At 44.0% G+C, this 20,100-nt stretch overlaps 1 protein-coding gene across 1 annotated transcript in view; it reads left to right on the top strand.

Moving 5' to 3' along the window:
- Positions 1–20,100, top strand: part of LOC311240365 (N-chimaerin-like) — a gene marked incomplete at both ends in the record, with an annotated part of 43,458 nt that overhangs the window by 22,926 nt on the left and 432 nt on the right. Inside the window, 1 exon segment of the mRNA XM_084328949.1 lies at positions 11,122–11,286. Coding sequence (XP_084185075.1) covers positions 11,122–11,286 — 165 coding nt within the window.

Genomic DNA, 20,100 nt, shown 5'->3' with positions numbered 1-20,100 from the left:
AGCATGCTAGTGCTAGTAACGTTAAGCTCTCAGAATGGTAGCAGTTAGCCCGCAGCATGCTAGTGCTAGTAACGTTAAGCTCTCAGAATGGTAGCAGCTCGCCCGCAGCATCCTACACACAACAACAACACACACTCGTTACCACAACGCTTTACGGTATTTTCACAGCACTGTCGCAACATTACCGTAAAGCGTGAACACCGTTGTGATCATACACAACACTACAGTTGGCTCTCAGAATAGCCAGTTAGCCCGCAGCACCAGCAACGGTAAGCGTGTCTCATTTAATTTCACTCACTGAAGCGGGGTTCCCCTCCTCCTCCTCCTCCTCCTCCTCCTCCTCCTCCTCCTCCTCCTCCCCCTCCTCCTGTGTGTAGAGACAACCAGCTCTGCATGGCTCGCCCCACTAGTGAGGACTAGTCTCGCCCTCTGCTGGCGCGTGTGTGCACTACAACAAAACTCCGTTTAGACGGTATTGATTTTCAATACCGTCGGTATTTCGAAATACCCCGGTATACCTTAATACCGTCATACCGCCCAAGCCTAGTGGGTGTGTGGGTGGGTGTGTGTGGGTGTGGGGGTGGGTGGGTGTGTGTGTGTGTGTTCATAATCAGACTCATTCATCTCTATGTAAAGAACAAGGTTATCAACTAATTGATCAATCTGACATTAAATATTCACTCACTCACTCACTCACTCACTCACACACTCACACACTCACTCACACACTCACTCACACACTCACTCACTCACTCACTCACTCACTCACTCACACACTCACTCACTCACTCACTCACTCACTCACTCACTCACACACTCACTCACTCACTCACGCACACACTCACTCACTCACTCACTCACTCACTCACACACTCACTCACTCACTCACTCACTCACTCACTCACTCACTCACTCACACACTCACTCACACACTCACTCACTCACTCACTCACACACTCACACACTCACTCACTCACTCACTCACTCACTCACTCACTCACTCACTCACACTCACTCACACTCACTCACTCACACACTCACTCACTCACTCACTCACTCACTCACACTCACTCACTCACTCACTCACACACTCACTCACTCACTCACTCACTCACACACTCACTCACTCACTCACTCACACTCACTCACTCACTCACTCACTCACACTCACTCACTCACTCACTCACTCACTCACTCTCACTCACTCACTCACTCACTCACTCACTCACTCACTCACTCACTCACTCACACTCACTCACTCACTCACTCACTCACTCTCACTCACTCACTCACTCACTCACTCACTCACTCACTCACTCACTCACTCACTCACTCACTCACTCTCACTCCAAATTTCAATTGAGACAACCCCTCATTCTGTAAAACAACAATGTACATAATTTAACATGTTCTCAGTGTTGAGACAACCTATCTTTGTATGGATCCTTAACCCTTTCACTGCCGCACTACCAAACGGTTAACCCATTTCACTGCCACAATTCACAGAAGGTTAACCCTTTCACTGCCACACGACAGCCGACCGTCGGTGTGTGTGATAGTAAAGGGTTAACCTTCTGTCGTGTCGGCAGTGAAAGGGTTAAAGGAGCACGGCAACATGATGGGAGATGCGCTCACCGTCTTCTCCAGAGTCGGACAAGAAGATGGATACCAACTCCCGCTCTGTGCGTTCAGCGCTTAGCTAGCCTAGCTTAGCACAAATTAATGGAAAGGAATACAGACCGACTAGCCTAGCCGTTGACCAAACACCTCTCCCAGAGTTTAGGCTAGTGGTCCGTATCCATTTGTCCATCTTTTTGTCTGACTGAAGACGGTACTAACGTGTATTTCTGTGTTCCTTTAACCTCTTAACTGGCACCCCCAAAAGTGGCAATTTTTTTTTACTTGAACTTGAGGACTGCATACTTTTTTTGCAAACCAAAATACTATACTTTATACTTATAGCACATGCATGAGCCTGGTCTCTTTTGAAAGATAACATTTTCTGAAGTTTCTGAAGTAGTGCTAATGAAATAGAGTAACATAGGTCTGAACTTGAGTTGTAGAAAAACTCACGTTACTCACGTTTTTCTGTAGTAGTTGCAATATCCAAAAGCATATTTCCAAAGAAATTGGTATGGCTGAAAAAACATCCTGGGTCCATAGCCTGAAGTCTTGTGTAGTACATGTCCAAATTCCATAAAAATCCGTTCAGAAATGAGTAGGGAGGCACCGATCTGACTTTTTCAGTCCCGATACCGATACCTGGGTTTGGGTATCGGCCAATACCGAGTACCGATCCGATACGGCATTGTCCAATTTCTTTTCTTCAAAAACGTTAAAAAAAATACGTTTATCCACGTTTTTTTGAATTTCTTATTATATATATTTTTAAGAATTGTAAAGGATCATAACCAAGTTAACATTCTAAAGACAGAGATCAAAGCAATGTACAGACAAAAATCGGAATTGCAAATACGCAGCACTAGACAACAGCAGTACTTCCAAGGTTCTAAACCTAGTCACCTATTAGCCATGCGACTAAGAATTAATGCAAAATTTGCAGATATAACTGCCATTAGGAAACAACAAGCTCTAGTAACAGAACCCAAAATAATAAACGATACATTCAAAGAATTCTACTCCGATTTATATAACTCAGAAACGACCTTTGATCAAGACAAATTAGACACATATCTTAATCAAATTACTCTCCCTAAACTTACGGATGAAGACGCTAAACAGTTAGAAGTACCGATCACATTAGAAGAACTCAAGAAGGCCATATCCGGAATGAAAAACGGCAAAGCTCCGGGAATTGACGGTATCCCATCAGAAATGTACATTTCTTGCTGGGACATATTTGGACCCTTATTACTAAATATGATCTTATACTCAGTCAAAGAGGGAAGCTTCATTGAACACCAAAATACCGCACTCATTTCAGTTCTTCACAAAAAAGACAAAGACCCCACTGAGTGCGGTAGTTACCGACCTTTAAGCCTCCTCGGAACCGATGTCAAACTGTACTCTAAGATATTAGCCATCAGATTGCAAAAGCATATGACGTCTTTAGTTCATCCGGACCAAACAGGCTTCATAAAAGGTCGCCTGATCAATGATAACATAAGGCGAATACTGCACGTACTAGATACAGACAAAGAGGACATCACACCTAAGGCGATACTATCCCTGGATGCTATGAAAGCATTTGACAGGTTGGAATGGTCGTTTCTATGGGCAGTATTGGAAAGGATGGGGTTAGGAAAAGGTTTCATTGATATGATTAAAGTACTATACAAGGACCCATCGGCCAGGATTACAACAGGCACATTCATCTCCGATATCTTTCCGGTATCACGCTCAGCCAGACAAGGTTGCCCTCTTAGTCCCGGACTATTCGATCTATCATTAGAACCTTTAGCACAATTTATAAGACAATCCCAACACATAGAACCAATAGTAATCAAGGGCACACATCATAAAATTAGTTTATATGCGGACAACGTAATATTGTTCATGCAAAACCCCAACAACACATTGCCGCTTATACTCAAGTTGATAGAGAACTTTGGTGATTTATCGGGATTTAAAATAAATTGGCCTAAGTCGGCTTTTCTTCCTCTTAACACCAGTGCAAAAAAAGAGACAACCCTCCCAGGTGCGATACCCATGGTCAAACATTTCAGATGCTTGGGTGTGGAAATATTTCCCACCATAAGACAAACGGTGAAGCACAATTACACAAAAATACAGAACAAAATCAAGGACGACCTGGACAGGTGGGCAAAACTTAAAAACTCAGTACAGGCAAGGGTATCAATAGTTAAGATGGATGTATTACCAAGAATCAATTTCTTCAGCTCAATGCTTCCGTTACCTCCTCCAGAGGGCTACTGGAAAAGATTACAAACCTCCACATACAAATTTATTTGGAATAACAAACCACCTCGCATAAAAAGATCCACCGCACAGAGAAATAAAGCAGACGGTGGCATGGCAGTCCCAGATTTTTTACAATATTTTAATGCCTTCACATTAAGACCATTGAAGAAGATATGGTTTGACCCCGAGGCTTTGGTATCTTGGAGAAAATTAGAAGAAAACATAGTAGCCCCACAGAGATTGAAAGACATAGCATACACTAAACTTTCAATCAAGCATTGTGAGCGAGAATTTGGCCCAATAATAACCCATGCAATCAGGACATGGCGGGAAACACAAAGGAAATTTCCTAACCCTCAAGTATGGCATAATCACACTCCCATATTCAATAACAATGCTCTCTTAATGGGAAAACGACCTATAAGATTCCCTATATGGGAAGAAAGAGGCATACACTCATTAGGGGATATTTTTAATAACAAGGGCCTCTGTAGTTATGTCGAAATATGCATAAAGTTTAACCTCACCGAGTCCACATGGCTTTTTTACATACAGTTACGACTTTGTATGAGATCTCACGGTGTTCCATTACACATACCAATTGAACACCACAGATACCACAAATTTTTCTATGAAAAAGATACATTGGGAGGTTTTGTATCAGGTTTTTATTATCAATTACTAACGTCCTCGTATGAAACCCTTCAACTAGACAATGTCTGGAGGAGGGATATACCAGACCTGGAAAATGACTTTGATTGGCAAGGAGCCTGGGCAAATGTCCGACTTACATCAAGGAACCCGGATCATCAACAAATCAATCTGAACTATATTCACAGGACATACTTGACTCCTATAAGGCTGTGCAAATGGGGCTTATACAAGACTCCAAATGCTCCCAATGTACAAATGGGGACGAAGGAACATTTATGCACATGTATTGGGACTGCCCACCAGTTAAGGCATTCTGGAAAGATGTGTCCCAACAATTATCAATACTCGTATTTTGGAATATACCTGTACACCCCGCGGTATTGCTATTGAATGATGTTTTTGAGTTTGCAGTGAATCCACAACTAAAAAGATTGGTTTTATCGGGTATCACAGTAGCTAAAAAAACTGATCGCATCACGTTGGTTTCAACCGGAAAAAATGTGCCGGAAAGTGTGGTTTCTTACATATCTCGATGTGATATATCAAGAAATATCTACAGCAAGAATTCTGGGGCTCAATGAATCCAAAATGTCAATGTGGTTAGAAGTATGTAGTAGTTGGCGCCGTGGAGAGTGGCAGCCTTTTCATAGCAGCTCCCACCCCCTTACTTTTTATCGCGTTTACTACTTTCTTAATTAGTCTTTTTGTGATTATACTTACATAATAGGTGTATAAGTGACTTGTGCGTTGCTTTAGACCAAGTTAAGGCATTTGTAACAACTTCTGTGAAGTTAGCTGAGTTAGGAAAGTTCGGTCGAGCACAGCTCTGAACAATGGACAACAACACCGGCGGGCTGGTTTACCCGCGGCAGCACAACAACAACAACAACAGCAACAACGGCGGGCTGGTTTACCCGAGGGAGGCTCTCCTCTGCTTTCGAAACAGAGTTGCAGAACCACCGAGGAATCTACCAGCCGAAATAAGGATTCGCAGACGGGGAAATCGAGCTGGCACGAGCGTGAAGGACAGGAGAGAGGACAGAAGGAGATTCAAGCCTTACCTGCCCGCTGTCGTCATGGGGAACGTGCGATCGCTGGTCAACAAGACCGACGAGCTCTCAGCCCTGATGATCAACCAGCGTGAGTACAAGGAGGCAAGCCTACTGTGCTTCACCGAATCCTGGCTGAACGAGAACATCCCGGACAGTGCAATAGAACAGGAGGGTTTCACGGTGGTGCGCGCCGACCGGAGTAAACAGAGCGGCAAGCGGAGAGGCGGAGGGCTTGTTGTCTTTGTGAACTCCAAATGGTGCCACCCGGGGCACATCACCATTAAGGAACGTATCTGTTCCCCCGACATTGAACTATTGGCACTGAGTCTGCGGCCATACTATTTACCGCGAGAAATAACACACGTCCTGGCTCTCACTGTTTACATCCCTCCCAGCGCGGCGGCGGCGCAGGCGAGTGACGTCATACACTCCACCGTCGCGGCGCTTCAGACAAAACACCCGGATGCATTTATTTTTATCAATGGGGACTTCAACCATGTCAGACTGAACAAGACCCTGACAAACTTCACCCAGTATGTCACCTGCAAAACCAGGGGAGACAAAACTCTGGACCTCCTGTATGCTAACGTGAAGGAGGCTTTCAGTGCGACTTCCCTGCCCCCCCTCGGCCAGTCAGACCACAACCTTGTGAGGCTTGTATCCACATACACGCCTCTCATTAAGAGGCAGCCTCCGACCACCATGTCTGTCCCACAGTGGTCTGACGACGTCGAGGAGGAGCTACAGGAGTGTTTCAGGTCGACAGACTGGGATATGTTTGAGAGGGCTTACGGTGATGACATTGACGGACTATCCCACTGCATCACAGACTACATCAGGTTCTGTGAGGAGAGCATCGTACCCACAAAGAGGGTACGCTGCTTCTCAAACAATAAACCCTGGATTAGCAAGGACATTAAACACCTGCTAAACAGGAAAAAGAGGGCCTTCATGGCAGGGGACACTGAGCAGGCCAGGGCTGTCCAAAGGGAGCTCAAAAAAGAGCTAAGGGCAGCCAAGGTCAGCTACAAGGACAGGCTGGAGGGCAGACTACAGGCCAACAACACCAGGGAGGTGTGGGCGGGGGTTAGGAAGATCACTGGTTTCAAACAGCAGGGCACAGCTGTGGAGGGCCCTCCAGAGCGTGCAAACGAGTTCAACGCGTTTTTCAACCGCTTTGACCAGAGTGACCTCCCCACACCCCTCCCCCCACCCATCGACACCAGCACCAGATCACACCTACAAAGCAGCCCCCCCACCCCCCACCCCCCCACACCCATCAGCAACGGCACCCCACCCCCAACACCAGCAGACTGCCCACCACCCCCAACCCTGACGATCACAACCAGTCAGGTCAGTAGGCAGCTCTCAAAAATTAATGTAAACAAGGCCAGAGGACCGGACAACACCAATCCCAGGGTGCTCAAGGTATGTGCAGAGCAGCTGGCAGCACCGCTCCAGCATCTTTTCAACCTCTCCCTGAGGCTGGAGAGGGTGCCCCAGCTCTGGAAGACCTCCTGCATTGTCCCGGTGCCCAAGAAGGGACGTCCCAGCACCCCCAACGACTACAGTTTCAAGTTTCTTTAATAGTTGTCATACAGAAGTACAGAATACTTTTGTACAAAATGCTTCTTACTGTTGCGCTCCAGAGACTGTGCATGACAAGATAAGTATGTAAGTAAGTAAGGCCAGTCGCTCTGACGTCACACGTCATGAAGACGTTTGAGAGACTGGTCCTGCAACACCTCAAGCCCCTGGTGCGTGACTCCCTCGACCCCCTGCAGTTTGCATACCAGGCAAACATCGGGGTGGAGGATGCCATCATCTACATGCTCCACAGAGCGTACACGCACCTGGAAAAGCCGCGCAGCTCAGTGAGGATCATGTTCTTTGATTTCTCCAGCGCCTTCAACACCATCCAGCCGTCACTGCTAGCGGAGAAGCTCTCTGCGATGCAGCTGGAGCACGGCTTGGTGGCCTGGATCAAGGACTACCTCACTGAGAGGCCACAGTACGTCAGACTAAAGGACAGTCAGTCTGACGTACTGGTGAGCAACACCGGCGCCCCCCAGGGAACTGTGCTGTCACCCTTCCTCTTCACCCTCTACACCTCAGACTTCTGCCGCAACTCCAGCGGGTGCCACCTGCAGAAGTTCTCAGACGACTCCTCCATCGTAAGCTACATCACCGACGATGATGAGGAGGAGTACAGAGCCCTGGTGGAGAGCTTCGTGGGGTGGAGCGACAGCAACCACCTCCAACTCAACACCAGTAAGACCAAGGAGCTGGTGGTGGACTTCCGGAGGGGCAAGAAGAGGCCCCCCCCGATTCCCATCTCCATCCGAGGGGTGGATGTGGAGATGGTGGACTCATACAAGTTCCTTGGGGTACACCTGAACAATAAACTGGACTGGTCGGACAACACAGAGGCCCTCTACAGGAAGGGACAGAGCAGGCTGTTCTTCCTGAGGAGACTCAGGTCCTTCAATGTGTGCAACAAACTGCTGCAGTCTTTTTACCAGTCTGTTGTGGCCAGCATCCTCTTCTATGCTGTGGCATGCTGGGGAGGCTACATCAACTCAAGGGACACCAACAAGCTCAACAAGCTGGTGAGGAAGGCTAGCTCCGTGGTGGGAGTCGAGCTACCTAGACTTGAGGTGATGGTAGAGAGGGGGATGATAAGGAAGCTGGATGCCATCATGGAGAACCCCTACCACCCCCTCTACGACGAGCTAGTCAAGATGAGAAGCTCGTTCAGCCACAGACTCATCCCCCCCCGACACTCAACTAACCGCCTCGGACAGTCCTTCATACCAGCGGCCATCAGGCTCCACAACAGTGGGCAGCGACTAGCAGCCTCCAGGCCCCACAACAGGGGGCAGCGACAGCGACTGCTACCAGACATTGACCTGGGACTTATAGGAACCCAAGGGGGACAAAGTAGACTACCCTGGTACTTTGATTAATGTATACTCAGTAGATAGTAAATTATTATAACACTACCTCTTGCATACTGCACCTCATGTGACACTGTGAATAATGTGAATATTCCTCAGCTAGTCAGATAGTAAATTATATTGACCATATTGATCAATTTGTTTACACTGCCTGTGTTGTCTTTTACTACCTGTATACTGTGTTGTTTTACTACCTGTACCCCTCCCCCCCTCCCCCCCATGCTGCTATGATGCCTGAATTTCCCCAAGGGGATCAATAAAGGAATATCTTATCTTATCTTATCTTAAGTGGTGGAGAGAATAAAAGCTAGCCTATAATGGTGGTGTCTGGTTAGGAGTGAGGGATAATGGAGGTACTATCCAAGAGGGGGTCCGGGAGGGGGGGGTTTGAGCTGGAGCATATGTGTGTAGGGTTTTAGAAAATAGGTATTAGGGGTATATTATATACTAACATTTATATAATTGTAACTTCGCTGGATATACACTGTATACGGTTAAAATGTTATTATTGACTATTTTTGTTTTATCCTGTTTCTGTACTTGCATATATTTTAACCACCTTTACTGAAAGTTTCATTATACATTGTGTGTTGAGTACTGACTTTTAATAAGTTTTGTTTTGCAATAATAAAAAAAAATAAAAAAAATAAAAAAAAAATTGTAAAGGATCACAAGTGTGTTTTTGATTTGTTGTAAACAAAGACAGAAAATAAACTTCATTCATTCAATGAATAAACTCTAGCCTCACTGTCACTGTGTGGAAGAGACTGGGATCATTCTTTTGTGCAACAAGGCAACATCAGGCTCGACTTAAAACATTACTTTCCTAACTTAGTGAAACTAAATGTAACAAATTAACACATAGATATAAATGTACTGAATGGTTATTTCTTATTTTATTTATTATAAAAAAAACAAATTCCGATTTCTTTTAACCGATACCCGATCCAGCTATTTGACTGATATCGGTGGCCGATACCGATACCAATATCGGATCGGTGCATCCCTAGAAATGTGTGATATAGAGCGATTTTGGTCAAATGTGAGATAAAAAAAAAAGGTCTGCCGGTTTCCATTTTCTCATCGACTCCAATGCATTCGGCGCATTTCTTACTTCCTGTTTTCGCTCGTGACTTTTCACCTACATCCCCGATTCGCTCATCCCCACGTGGGGTAGCATTGGAAAGCCACACTCATTGGTTACCACCCTGTCCAATAATATAACCAATAGGGCATACAGACCCCCATCTGCACCTTAGTTTACACTGTTTATTTTTCTCATGTTTTTAATATTCAAATAAAATTGTATTGCCTATATTTACAGTATGTCTTTCTACTATTACCCTGCCCATATCTGAACCTCCCCTCCCCCACGCTGCTATGACACCGTAATTCCCCCAAGGGGATTAATAAAGGAATATCTTATATTATATTATATTATATTATCGTGTCCCGTCTGATCTCTCAGCACTGCTGACAGTAGGGGCGGGAATCACCAGAGGCCTCACGATACGATACTGTCACGATACTTGAGTCACGATACGATACTATTGCGATTCAAAATAGATTGCGATATGCTGAGTATTGCGATATTAATATTGCGAGATATATTGCGATTTATTACCTTTTTTCAACTGCAAAGTAAAACTTTGTCAACATGTTTTATCTAATAAAATTAAGTTTTTTGATTTGTTCATCTCACCTCAATAATTTGTATTGCAGCAAATGGTATTTTCTCAAAGCAGACAGATGTCAACACTGTTGCATGTACCTGACAAACTGAACTGTTTGTATTACAGTCATATTCCAACTTAACTGAATGCACGTGTGTGTGTGTGTGTGTGTGTGTGTGTGTGTGTGTGTGTGTGTGTGTGTGTGTGTGTGTGTGTGTGTGTGTGTGTGTGTGTGTGTGTGTGTGTGTGTGTGTGTGTGTGTGTGTGTGTGTGTGTGTGTGTGTGTGTGGACTACTGTACTATTACAGGTATTGAAACGAACAATGCAACTTCCTTATACAAAAAAACGATAAAAAATTGCATAATAAAATATCGATACTTGGCGTCCTTGTATCGATACAGTATCGCCACGCTATACTGTATCGATATTTTCCCCCACCACTAATAGGGATGGGACTTTCTAGCAAAAGTGCTATTCGATAATCGCTGGTTCTTGAGATTGAATATTCAACCACAAAAAAATATATATATATATATTTATTAAAAATATATTGTTATTTTCTGTTTTAGTTTAAATTCAGTTAAAATGTTCACTTTCAGTTATTCTTTTTAATAGAATGGATCATTAAAATCAAATGGTATTGCACATAAATAGGCACTTCTATCAACCGGTTTTAATAAACAAACAGAAACAGTAGCATGTGCATCTTTTAGATCAGTTAGGCTGCCTCTAAATATAAAAAGGAATGAAATAAGAATGGTTTGCTTAAAAAAATAAAAATAATAAAACATTTTTTTTTCGATTTTTTTGACATGAAAATCGACTGTAGATATGGGATTGAATTTTCGAATATTCCATCCCATCCCTAACCACTAACTGACGGCTCTCTCCTCTCTGGCCAGGCGGCAGAGTACATAGCCAAGATGACCATCAACCCCATCTACGAACACGTGGGCTACACCACGCTGAACCAGGAGCCCACGGTGAAGAAGCACCTCGCGCCACACAGCCCCGACACCCCCGACGGGCCGGCTGTGGCCACGGACGCAGGCAGTGCCGAGGAGAGGGTGAGAGACCCCCACACACACACACACACATATACACACACACACACACACACACACACACACACACACACACACACACACACACACACACACACACATACACACACACACCGGTACATACACACTAGGGCTGTGAGGAGAGAGTTCTTTAGAGCAGGGGTTCTCAACCTTTCTGCTGCCAAGGCTCCCCTGTGTTCAATAAGATATTCCAGGGCACCCCTGTGTTCAATAAGATATTCCAGGGCACCCCTGTGTCCAAAGAAATATTCCAGGGCACCCCTGCATACGATAAAGACTTTTCCGGTCCTGTCTTTTTTGCTACAATGATGACAAAAGGGCTTGCTTTCAAAATAATGTTTATTTAAGGGCGTTTTCACACCTGGCTCGTTTGGAGCTGTTGTTCCGAAACCTGGAGCGTTTCCCCCCTATTTCGGTTCAGTTGGGCATAATATATGAACACAGCAATCACATTCTGTTGCGGAACAAAACAAGCGGGCCGAGACCACCTAGAGAGGGTGATCTCGGCGCACTTCCAAACGAACCCGACGCGACTCGTACGCTGTGAGAATGCAATCGACTTAACAAACCGACACAACAATAATAATAATAATGAGTCGTGGGTCAACGTGGAGCAGCGATGCCTCGTTGATATTTGGGCAGACGATCACATTCGTCAGATGCTGGAGAACACGCACAAGAACACTGCAGTGTACAGAAAGTTTAGTGACCGAATGAGGGAAAGGGGCTTTGAAAGGTCTGTCGAACACGTTGTTACAGCGGAGATACAACAAGCAGAGCAGACCCTGAGATGGTGTTTGTGTTGTCGGGTGTCAGTCAGCTGTGTCCCCGCCGCCGCGCAGGAGAGGAGAGCCGGGGTCTGTAGTGACGCTGCAACAGCAGCACCGTGCGGGACAACGCCTCCTCTCTCTCTCTCTCTCTCTCTCTCGCTCTCTCGCTCTCTCTCTCTCTCTCTCTCTTTGCCCGCGGTCATCAGTAAAGTCAGGCTCGAGTCAGGGTTAGGGGGGGGGAGGGGGAGACACACACCCCAAAATCTGACCAATGAGTGACAGTTTGCTCGCGCATGCTTTTGTTTTGGTCCGCTGTTAACACAGCCGTGTGAACACAAACGAACTAAAGGACAGGTGCAACATTGTATCATTATAGTCCCTGTGTCTCCCTGAATCGGAACAAAGCAAACGAACTACAGGTGTGAAAACACCCTAAGAAACCGGGAAACACATTTGTGTGTATATATGCAGGCTATATAATGCATTATTAACAGGTGTTTCAGGTCTAAATGGCTTAGTACGGTTGACATTACACTTGCTTGTAGTAGTAAATCAAATAGCATATTTCTTTAAATAAAATTACAGAAAATTATCCCTAAAGTGCTATCTGTTGCAGCTGCACTCTTTTCCATAAAAATTGCATATTTGGATAAGTGTGACCATTTCTCAAACTGAAAATCATGTATATTTTTTTTTAAATACAGAAAAGGATCACTAAAGTGCTATCTGTTGCAGCTGCACTGTTCTCCATAAAAATAGCATATTTGGATAAGTGTGACCATTTCACAGAAAAGGATCACCAAGTTACCATTTCTCAAAAAATATAAATAAATACAGAAAATAAGCACTCGTTCACTCGGACATTTCTAGCTCAATGCGAGGTCTGCTGCTGCTGCTGGCTAATAATACGGTCAATACGTGGGGAGATCTTTGACAAGGCAACACGCATGTCATCCTCAAGGCTCAACTTGGCCCTATATTTTGTTTTCAGAGCTGTCATGGATGAAAAGCCAGCTTCACACAGATATGTGGTGCTGAATGGTATCAACACCTTAACTGCTGCATCATGAGATACTTGGTACTCAGCACCACACTCTGAAACTAGCTCTCCAGGTGGTATCAGATGAGATTTCAATGAGTTCTTCCAAGAGTTTGGATGGAGAATGGAGATGTGTCAGGAAGCTTTGTCTCAATGTTGTCTGTAAAGGTTTTTTCTATCCAGAGTAACTTGGTGATCCTTTTCTGTGTTTTATTAAATAATGATTTTGAGAAATGGTCAAACTTATCCAAATATGCTATTTTCATGGAAAACAGTGCAGCTGCAACAGATAGCACTTTAGTGATAATTTTCTGTAATCCAAAAAGATTTTAATTTAAATTTTTTTAATCTCAAGGCACCCCTGGCACCCTAGGGCACCCCTGTTGAGAACCGCTGCTCTAGAGTCTAGAGGAGGGCAAGGTGGGATGATGGGAGAGGAGGGATAATAACCTATGGGATGGAGTGACACGATGGAGGAGGAGAATGAGGGAGGGGGGGGAGGAGGAGAACAAGGGAGGGGGGGAGGATGAGAACAAGGGAGGGGGGGGAGGACGAGAACAAGAGAGGTGGGGGAGGAGGAGAACAAGGGAGGAGGGGAGGAGGAGAACAAGGGAGGGGGGGAGGATGAGAACAAGGGAGGGGGGGGAGGACGAGAACAAGAGAGGTGGGGGAGGAGGAGAACAAGGGAGGGGGGGGAGGAGGAGAACAAGGGAGGAGGGGAGGAGGAGAACAAGGGAGGGGGGGAGGATGAGAACAAGGGAGGGGGGGGAGGACGAGAACAAGAGAGGTGGGGGAGGAGGAGAACAAGGGAGGGGGGGGAGGAGGAGAACAAGGGAGGAGGGGAGGAGGAGAACAAGGGAGGGGGGGAGGATGAGAACAAGGGAGGGGGGGGAGGACGAGAACAAGAGAGGTGGGGGAGGAGGAGAACAAGGGAGGGGGGGGAGGAGGAGAACAAGGGAGGGGGGGAGGATGAGAACAAGGGAGGGGGGGGAGGACGAGAACAAGAGAGGTGGGGGAGGAGGAGAACAAGGGAGGGGGGGGAGGAGGAGAACAAGGGAGGAGGGGAGGAGGAGAACAAGGGAGGGGGGGAGGATGAGAACAAGGGAGGGGGGGGAGGACGAGAACAAGAGAGGTGGGGGAGGAGGAGAACAAGGGAGGGGGGGGAGGAGGAGAACAAGGGAGGGGGGGAGGATGAGAACAAGGGAGGGGGGGGAGGACGAGAACAAGAGAGGGGGGGGGAGGAGAACAAGGGAGGAGGGGAGGAGGAGAACAAGGGAGGAGGGGAGGACGAGAACAAGAGAGGTGGGGGAGGAGGAGAACAAGGGAGGAGGGGAGGAGGAGAACAAGGGAGGAGGGGAGGAGGAGAACATAAGAGAAGAGGGAGAGAGAGAGTAAGAGGTGGCCGGTAGCCAAGGACTCTGCAGTAAAGTTACATAACGGATGCTAATGAATGGACCGCTGATGGATACCCAGCTCTGCAGTGGACCACACACACACACACACACACACACACACACACACACACACACACACACACACACACACACACACACACACACAAAAACACTTAAAGGGGCACTTCACCAATTCAACTATGCTGATTTATTTTGTACATAATCTCACGCACATAATTTAGTTGGACGATTATTGAGAGTAAATAAGTTTGACTGTGGCCACCACTAGGGGTACAGTTCACCTGTGAATCGATACCGGTACCCAACGGTACTTTTTTCGGTACTTTAGTCTCTAAAAATGTAATCTACCTACCTCAGTTGTAAAAATAAAAAAAAATTCAAAACTTAATATTTAATAAATAAATAATGTATTATTATTACTTTATTATTATTTACATCTTACTGATGTAAAGCACTTTGAACTGCAATCCCCTGTATGAAAGGTGCTATACAAATAGTTATTATTATTTATTTAGAACAACATATATATACTATATACCAGTCACACACATATCTTTAAATAAATGTTATGTTTATTTAAAAAAATATGTTTTAACAAATTAACTAAAAAAGGTACACAGCTATATATTTAAATACAAAATAAATAAAGGTATTGTATTTTACAAAATAACAAGTATAAAACAAGGGTAACCAAACCACTCTAGCAGCAATTAACTATTCTGCTGATCAAAAAAAGAGTCAAATACACATCTATATATTTAAATGACAAATAAATGAAAGTATTTCAATCTTAGCAGCAATGAACTACTCTGCTGCTGATTGAGTATTCTAGCAGTTCTTTTTTCGCTCGCTTTGGAGAAGACCCGCTCTGCGGTGTGTTTGGTCTTACAGAACAGCCTGTGGCTTGTTTACCAACGTCACATGCGCTACTCTTCTTCCGTCTACTCTTAGCCCTACGGAGCTAACGTTATATCCAACGATTAGCTAACGTTAGCTTAACGTTAAATAAGTTACAAATATGTGAAACTATATGGAAGGAGTAAGCCGACCGCTGAAAAGAAAACCCACCGCGGCAGCGCGAGCACATAATAAAATAAGGTTTCGAAAGGAGTGGAAGTTTGGAGATGGTAGCAGAGAGCAAGAGCAGAGGTGGAAAACTGAGCTACACTTTCCGCGGATGCGGAGCTAATGATGCTAATGATGGAGCATCGCCGTCGGTTGTGTGATATTAAAGGGTTAACATTCTGTCGTGTGGCAGTGAAAGGGTTAACGTGCGGTTTCGTTTTGCTGTAAACAAAACGTGACGTCATCGGACTTTTTCTTTCTTTCTCATAACCGAAAGTAGGCACCATTGGATCTCACGTGAATCGATACTCTGTAGTACCGGCGTGTTTTGGTAGGTACCTTTTTAAAAGTACCGAATTCGGTACCCATCCCTAGCCACCACCAGTGATGTTATCGGGGGACATTGAATCCTTGCGTTGTGTTAATTACAGCATTACCCGTGAAATGATGTCGATGAGAAAATTGCAATACCTTGTCTTTAGCAGGGACTGCTACCTTATCATTTCACGGTGCTGTAATTGACACAACGCAAGGATTCAATGTCCCCCGATGACATCACCGGCGGTGGCCATATTCAAACGTATATACCGTACGCTCAATAACTGACAAACTAAATGAATGTGTGCAAAACTGTTTTTTGGATGTGTGTGAGATTATGTGCAAAATAAATTTGTATGAAGTGGCCCTTTAACACATTGAGCGCCATAAGCTTCCCCCATCCTTCACTGTCTAGCGCCAGCTTTTCATGACCATTTTCGCGATATTTCACAATCTTTGCGGACACTATTGTATAAGTTATCTTGTATCTATATTATAGCTATGGAGACAATAGTATGGCTCATTTGACAGACACTATTTCTAGTCCAACATGTAAAAAAGAGTTTGTTTCTACCAGGGCTGTCTTAAATACTTCGAAGCTTCAAAGCTTTGTTCGATGGGCATGGGATTCGAATATATAAAAAATATATATATATTTTTTTGTTGCAAAATAAACTCTTTGTTGTCAATTGTTTGTTAACTACAACAAGCAATGCTGTTTGTTATTTAAGATGAGGTCGTACTCGGCACTGACAGATTTGTGTTCATTGTGCTGCTTTTATAAAGCCTCAAATGACGGCTTACAATATTTCATGAAAGCAAAGTGTTTCGTTTGTCTAAGATTTTAAAAGGTTTAAACTTTACAGCACTGACAAAGTTGAACAAAGTGCTGTACAAGTCCCACAACATAATTTTTTTTTTTTTATTTAAATAAAAGATTAAAAAAAAAGTATCGAAGCTTCGAATTAAAACCGAATCTCGGCCCCCGAAGCTTGGAATTCCAATTTTTTTTTCGAAGTCAGCCCTAGTTTCTACACACTGTAGTTTGTAGTTTATTACACGCTAAACATCGTCCATTTCCAAGATAATCGTAGTCGTTAAAGGTAGGGCTGGGCAATATGGCAAAAAATCATATCGCGATAACGATATGATAATGTTATCATATTTCTCGATATCGATAATTATCAAAATTGTTATACGTACATTTTTTTTTCTTTTTTAAACAACAGATGTATGTTTATTTTGCAGCAATTCTTTGTCGTTGCCGCCATCTTTAGTGTTACAGCCCCTCACACTCCAGTTCTCAGGCTGCAGCTGGTTTAAAAGCTAAAGTAAACCGGCTTCTCTGCTGGCTGTGGCTCCAGGGGAGTTGAACAGTTCTGGCTCTGCTAGTTTCTTTTCTATCTTTTGGCGCTTTTTTGGGGGACAAACCACGCACATGTGCACCGTGACTCGTGACTGGAGTCTAGCTCTGCTAGCACACATAGCCTACTGTGTACAGACGGTTTCAAACTGTATTTTAAATTAGAAAGCAAACAAAATAAATGGACAAGAGAAAAATAAATCTCAATTTGGTCAGTATTGTCATTTGGACAAGCAAAGCCATTACTTTAAGTTGCAGGCAAGAAAGACAAGTCTGTCCACTGTCTCTGGTTTTAAAACTGCCCTGTTGCAGGTCACAAAAAAAAAAAAATATATATATATATATATATATATATATATATATATATATATATATATATAAAAGAAATTTAAAAAAAAACGATTTTTCGATATATATTCTTTTTCGATATCGATTATTAAAATATATCGTGATATTTATTGTTATCGTTATATCGCCCAGCCCTAGTTAAAGGTAAATATTGGTTATTGGCCGTAACAGGAAATGAATACTCTGTACCGGCTAGGGTTGGGAATCACCAGAGGCCTCACGATACGATACTATCACGATACTTGAGTCACGATATGATAGTATTGCGATATTAATATTGCGATATATTGCAATTTATTACCTTTTTTCAACTGCAAAGTAAAACTTTGTCAACATGTTTTATCTAATCAAATAAAGTTCAGTTTGTTCATCTCACTTCAATAATTTTTATTGCAGAACATGGTATTTTCTCAAGCAGACAGATGTCAACACTGTAATCTGTGTTGCATGTACCTGACAAACTGAACTGTTTGTATTACAGTCATATTCCAACTTAACTGGATGCACACGTGTGTGTGTGTGTGTGGTAGGGCTGACCTTCGATTTTTTTTGGAATTCGAAGCTTCAGGGCCGAGATTCGATTTTAATTCGAAGCTTTGAGAAAAAAAATTTATAATTGTTTTTATTATTATTATTTTTTTATGTTGTGGGACTTGTACAGCACTTTGTTCAACTTTGTCAGTGCTGTAAAGTTTAAACCTTTTTAAATCTTAGACAAACTAAACACTTTGCTTTCATGAAATATTGTAAGCCTTCATTTGAGGCTTTATAAAAGCAGCACAATGAACACAAATCTGTCAGTGCCGAGTCCGACCTCATCTTAAATAACAAACAGCATCGCTTGTTGTAATTAACAAAGAGAGGCAGAGTTGATTCTGCAAAAAAATAAGAAATAAAAATATTCATATATATATATATATATATATATATATATATATATATATTTTTTTTTTTACATAATAGAATTTTCTTTTCATATTCAAAGCCCATGCCCATCGAACGAAGATTCGAAGCTTCAAAGTATTTAAGACAGCCCTAGTGTGTGGACTACTGTACTATTACAGGTATTGAAATGAACAATGCAACTTCCTTATTTTTTTTTAATAATAGAATATCGATACTTGACGTCCCTGTATCGATACAGTATCGCCACGCAAAGTATCGCGATACTATACTGTATCGATATTTCCCCCACCACTAGTACCGGCCAACGTGGGTGCAATTCATCTGGATCAATCCATTAAATTAATCTAGTCTATACAACTACTCGACGTCGATTTAAATCAATATCTATTTAATACATTTATGAACAGTGATGTGAACTAAGGTTTTATTTGCATAATATTCAGCACGGAGTGAAATATATATATATATTGTATCCACTTTTTCTCCTTATTTTCCACTTATTTCTCCAATCCCAATTTCGCTGTTTCCAATTCTCCCCTCCCTGTCTTGAACGTTGCTCGCATATGCCCCCCACTGGCCGGTTGTAAGGGAGGATAGAAGCCTTGCATCACGTGTCCCTCCGGTACACGAGGAGGCAGCCTGTCGCATCTTTTCACCTGCCAGCGCGGACTCTCATTGGCGAGGTGTAATGTGTGGGAGGCTCACACTACCCCCGCCATCTCCTGTCTCAGCTGTGCAGGCGTCCACCAACCGACCTGTAGGAGTCGCTGTCCACAACGTCCAGATTACCACCCATTGACTTCCCACCCGCTAACTCTGCCAATGAGTTAGTATGACGGTCGGGCCAAGCCGGAGGCAACGCAGACAGCCGGAGTCGAACCCGGTGTCTCTTGCGTTGGTGAACGAGTGCAATGTCCGCTGCGCCACCCAGCTGCCTGGAGTGAAATATTTGTTGTAGTTTTTTGAGCTGGACTGCTGGCAGAGACTCAGAGAGGGTACATGGTGCTGGCAGAGAGGGTAAATGGTAAATGGCTGCTTTTTTATATAAGAGCTTTTATCCAAAGCGCTTTAGATAGAAACTTATTGCCATTTCAACACGGTTGATTGGGATTTGTTGTTCCTCACATTCTACCCATTCACTCACACACCGACGGCGGAGGCGACCATGCGAGGTGCCGACCTGCTCATCGGGAGCAATTAGGGGTTAGTGTCTTGCTCAAGGACACATCGATTCGACACGCTGCCCGGGAGGAGCGGGAATCATACCGGGAACCTCCGGATTGCCAGACGACTGCTCTACCTCCCGAGTCCCTGTCGCCCCACATGAGGACAGAGAGGAGAGGGCACATGATACTAATAACATGGAGGACCGTTTCTAACAGCTGGGTGTCGCAATACTTTTCTAGTATTCGGTGTATCGTGGAAACCCTAGTGCTTCACCCTCTCACTGTCTTTCTCTTTCTCCCTCATTCTTTCTCTTTTATCCCTGCCTTACCATCCCTCTCTCTCTCTCTCTCACTCTCTCTCACTATCTTTCTCTTTCTCCCTCATTCTTTCTCTTTATCCCTGCCT

Source organism: Notolepis coatsorum (assembly GCF_963971535.1).
Source record: "Notolepis coatsorum genome assembly, chromosome: 1".
Lineage (NCBI taxonomy): Eukaryota > Metazoa > Chordata > Actinopteri > Aulopiformes > Paralepididae > Notolepis > Notolepis coatsorum.
Note: the sequence above shows the minus strand (reverse complement) of the source record. Positions and strands in the feature narration are given on the sequence as shown.